Below are 4,110 nucleotides of genomic sequence, written 5' to 3'. Positions count from 1 at the left end.
CCGGGGTGCCGCTCCTGGGGCCGGTGCCGGGGCCGTGGCGGCGCGCAGCCGCCTGTACGAGCACGTGCGGGAGGGGCTGAGCGCGCGGCCGCAGCTCGACGTGACCGCCCTCAGCGAGCGCGACGTGGAGCGGCGACGCGGGCCGCTGCGGGGTGCTGCTCTCAGGGAGATCGTGAGTGGCGGCAACGGGGTTGGGCGGGGCCTAAAGAGGGGCTTGGGTTCAGGGTGCGGTTTATTCGTGAGGGGGCAAGAGGCGTAAAACATGGGTGTGGCTTGATGCATGAGGGGTGGGGTATCGGTGGCAGGAGGGGCGTGGTTTGGAATATGGACATTATCTAGTAGTTTGCAGTATGGACGTGGCCTGATAAAAGTGGCGTGTCTAAGATTAAATAAGCCGGGCCTGGGGACCCTCGTGTGGCTGTGTCCCGGCCCCCCACCTGAGCCACGCCGTGTCTATGCCCTCAGGTGCGGACGTGGTCGCGGCTGCGGCAGGTACAGGACAGCATTGCCCGGCTGGAGGCTGAGAAGGGACGTGTGGCCCAAGGGGTCCACAAGATCATGGTGAGACCCTCGGGATTTCCCCCAGCTTTTCTCGGGTCTCCCGGGAGGCTCTGGATCCCTCGGTTCCCCTTGGAACCCTCAGTTTCCCGTGGCACCGTACCAGAATCATTAATTCCCCTTTTGAGCCCCCAGTTCCCTCTGGAACACACCCCCGGATTCCATTCCCACTTCCCTCAAACTGCTCCAAGAACCTTAACCTCCCCCCACCTCGACCCTGTTTCTTCCCCCCAAACTCCCTGGAGCCCCCAGATCCACTGACTCCTTTTCTCCCCCAGGCCTCCCGTGACAAGGTGGCAGCTGAGACGGTAGGACTCGAATTTTGGGGGGGACTTGGTGGGGGTTCCCGGACCCCCCCCATCCTCTCACGGAAGCCTCCCAGCAGCTCCTGGAGCTGGCAGCACTGCGGGAGCAGGGCCGAAGCCTCCGTGGACAGCTCCGGGCACTTGAGGCTGAGGAATCTGACCTGGAGCAAAGATTTTATCTGGGGGCCTTGCAGCTGCCCAACAGAACCCATCCTGCTGTGGTGAGACCCTAAAAACCTCCCCAAAACCACCGAAAACCCACCCAAGCCGATAGAAGTCACCCAGCTGTGGTGAAATCCCCAAAATCCCCCCCAAAATTCCCTAACCCATGGCATTGGGTCATTTGGGGGTCTCCTTGGCCCCCCAAACTCTCACTTGTGTCCCCCCAGCCCGTTGGGGACCAGAGTCAGGCCCGGCTGCTCGAGCTGGTTGGGGAGAAACCAGGTAAGGAGGGGGGTATCTTTTGAGAGGTCCTTGGGAGGGTTTTGGTGGAAGGGAGGAGGAGAAGGGCTCTTGGGGGGAAAATGAAGGATCTGAGGGGTTTGTGGGTGATGGAGAATTTGGGGAGGGGCTGACGATGGATTTGGGGCGGGAGACAAGATTTGGGGCAGTTTGGGGGCCTGAGTGTTATGGAGGATCTGGGATGACAAAGGGGATGAAGGTTCCCCCTTGTTCCCCTCCCCAGTGTTTGATTTCAAGCCAAAGGGACACCTGGAGCTGGGCGAGGGGCTGGACATCATCCGGCAAAGGTGAGTGACACCTGGAGGGGGGACACACCTGTCACCCATCTGTGGTGTACCTGTGTGTGTCAGGGTGGGGGGGGTGTCACACAGACGTCACACGCCTGTCCCACACCTGTCCCACCCCTGCAGGCGCCTGTCACACGTGTCGGGCCATCGTTCCTATTACCTGTGCGGGGCTGGGGCTCTGCTCCAGCACGCCCTCGTCACCTTCACCTTGCAGAAGCTGCTCAGCAAGGTGCGGGGGGAATGACCTGGAGTAATCCAGGGAGGATTGGGGGTGAGGGTGTGGGATGATCTGGGGGGCATCCAGGGATTATCTAGGGTGTTCCAGGGAGGCTCGGGGGGCATGCACGGAGTCAGGGTCTCCTGACATCCCTTCTTCCCAGGGTTTCCTGCCCATGACGGTGCCGGACCTGYTGCGAGGAGCCGTTTTTGTGAGTGACCCCCAAGCCCCTCAAGCCCTCTGACCCCTGTGTGATCCCAGGTGACACCCTCTGTCCCCCAGGAGGGCTGTGGGGTCCAGCCCAGTGCTGCCCCCTCCCAAGTTTACACCATCGACCCTGCACGCTTCGAGGATCTATGCCTGGCTGGGACCTCGGAGGTGGGAATTGCAGGTGGGAAATAGGGGAAAATGGGGAAGAGCCAGGGGGAGAAATGGAGGGGGAGAACCAGGGGGAAAATATGGCCGAAAATGGGGAAAAACAGGGGAGAATATGGGGAAGATTGTAAAAAATAGGGGGAGAATGGGGGACAAAAGAGTGAACAATAGGTAGAGAACAGGAAAAGATGGGGAATTGGGGAAGAAGCAGGGAAAACCAAGGGGAGAATGGGGAAAACATGGGAAAAAACGGACTGAAAACCAGGAGGAGAAGAAGAATGGGAGGGAAAAAGGGGGAGGAAAGGGGGCCAGACAGATTTGAGGCTTACTCTGCCCCCCATGCAGGGTATTTCATGGACCACGCAGTGCGGCTGCAGGACATGCCCATCAGGTATGGGGGGTGTTGTGTCCAGAGACCACCTTCCCTTTTGGGAATCCCACCTATATTCCTTGGGAAGTCTGTGGCGTTTTGGGCCCCTCCCAACCCGTGCCCTCCACCAGGGTCGTATGTTCCAGCACCTGCTACCGTGCCGAGACCGACACTGGCAGGGAGCCCTGGGGACTCTACCGTGTTCACCAGTTCACCAAGGTACTGGGAGCATTGGGAGACCCCTGGGGAGGGTGTGGGAAAGGCTGGAGGGTCACACCGTGTGGCTCCTCCTTGAAGGTGGAGATGTTTGGGGTGACAGCGGCTGAGCATGGGACAGAGAGCGAGGAGCTGCTGGATGAGTTCCTGGGGCTCCAGAAGGAGATTTTCTCTGAGCTCGGGCTCCATTACCGGTGAGGGGAGTTTGGGAGGGTCCCCCCAGTCTGTGGGACCCCTAAGTGCCTCATAACAAACCCCCCTTGGGTCCCCCCAGAGTCCTGGACATGCCCACGGAAGAGTTGGGGCTCCCCGCTTACCGCAAGTTCGACATCGAGGCCTGGATGCCTGGACGAGGCAAATTTGGGGAGGTGAGAGGGGCTGTAGGACCCCGATAATTCAGAGAGAACCCAATAAACTTGGGGAGAGCCCAAATAATTTGGGGAAAGCCCCAACAATTTGAGGAGAATCCAAATAATTCTGGGAAAACTCCCAAAAATTCTGAAGTGCCTAGAGTGCCACCTCCCTCATCCCCTCCCTCCCTGTTTATGGACCCGTTATAGTCATGCACTTGCTGTCAGATCAGTACCCCCTTTTTTGTGGTGGGTCCCTGAAGTCGAGGAAGGGGGTGCCCAAAACCTCCTGACCCCTCTCTCCCTACCACTATCAGATTTCCAGTGCTTCCAACTGCACTGATTACCAGAGCCGGCGACTGAACATCATGTACAGCACCGAGGAGGGCCAGCTCAGCCATGCCCACACGGTGGGTGACCTTCTAAAACCCCTGGGAGATCCCCAAAAATCCTGGGGGGGGTTCCCTTAGCCCCATCCTGATCCTGTACCCACCCCCTCTCCAGGTGAATGGCACTGCCTGCGCTGTGTCACGGATGCTCATTGCACTCCTCGAGTGCAACCAGCTCCCGGTGGGTGTTTTGGCAAGGGTTTCAAGGTAATTTGGGGCTTTAGGAGGGGGTTTGGGGGTTCCGGAGGGGCTAACCCCACCTTTGTCACCCCCTTGCCCAGGATGGTCGTGTCCGGGTGCCCCCCGTGCTGCAGCCGCTGGTGGGGCGGGAGGTGCTAGCCCGGCCCCCAGCCCCCCTCCTGCACTACATCGGCCCCAACCAGCCTGGGGGGGCACCCTGCAAAATGGAGAGGGGTGGAGAGGGGTCCCCACGGAGGAGCCGGAGTCAGGGCAGGTCCGGGATGGAGCTGTGACGACATGGGACGGACACGCGATGGACACAGCATGGATGTAACATGGGATCTGCAGGACACTGGACACGAGGCACAGAACACATACGGTGTGGGACACACGGGAGATGT

At 59.9% G+C, this 4,110-nt stretch overlaps 1 protein-coding gene across 1 annotated transcript in view; it reads left to right on the top strand.

The window, feature by feature from the left end:
- The window catches only part of SARS2 (seryl-tRNA synthetase 2, mitochondrial), a 4,389-nt gene extending 285 nt beyond the window's left edge, over positions 1 to 4,104 (top strand). Inside the window, exons 2-17 of the mRNA XM_057387318.1 lie at positions 6 to 172; positions 466 to 561; positions 837 to 866; positions 941 to 1,084; positions 1,253 to 1,307; positions 1,549 to 1,612; positions 1,736 to 1,841; positions 1,993 to 2,040; positions 2,112 to 2,220; positions 2,550 to 2,595; positions 2,706 to 2,793; positions 2,872 to 2,984; positions 3,065 to 3,158; positions 3,458 to 3,550; positions 3,645 to 3,710; positions 3,811 to 4,104. Coding sequence (XP_057243301.1) covers positions 6 to 172; positions 466 to 561; positions 837 to 866; positions 941 to 1,084; positions 1,253 to 1,307; positions 1,549 to 1,612; positions 1,736 to 1,841; positions 1,993 to 2,040; positions 2,112 to 2,220; positions 2,550 to 2,595; positions 2,706 to 2,793; positions 2,872 to 2,984; positions 3,065 to 3,158; positions 3,458 to 3,550; positions 3,645 to 3,710; positions 3,811 to 4,002 — 1,511 coding nt within the window. The 3' untranslated portion in view covers positions 4,003 to 4,104. The remainder of the gene's footprint in view (positions 1 to 5; positions 173 to 465; positions 562 to 836; positions 867 to 940; positions 1,085 to 1,252; positions 1,308 to 1,548; positions 1,613 to 1,735; positions 1,842 to 1,992; positions 2,041 to 2,111; positions 2,221 to 2,549; positions 2,596 to 2,705; positions 2,794 to 2,871; positions 2,985 to 3,064; positions 3,159 to 3,457; positions 3,551 to 3,644; positions 3,711 to 3,810) is intronic.
- Positions 4,105 to 4,110: the final 6 nt, after the last annotated feature.

This window comes from Malurus melanocephalus, unplaced genomic scaffold (genome assembly GCF_030028575.1).
Source record: "Malurus melanocephalus ecotype Western Australia unplaced genomic scaffold, MMel_1.1 scaffold_1186, whole genome shotgun sequence".
Classification (NCBI taxonomy): domain Eukaryota; kingdom Metazoa; phylum Chordata; class Aves; order Passeriformes; family Maluridae; genus Malurus; species Malurus melanocephalus.
This window is presented reverse-complemented; position numbering and strand designations above follow the sequence as displayed.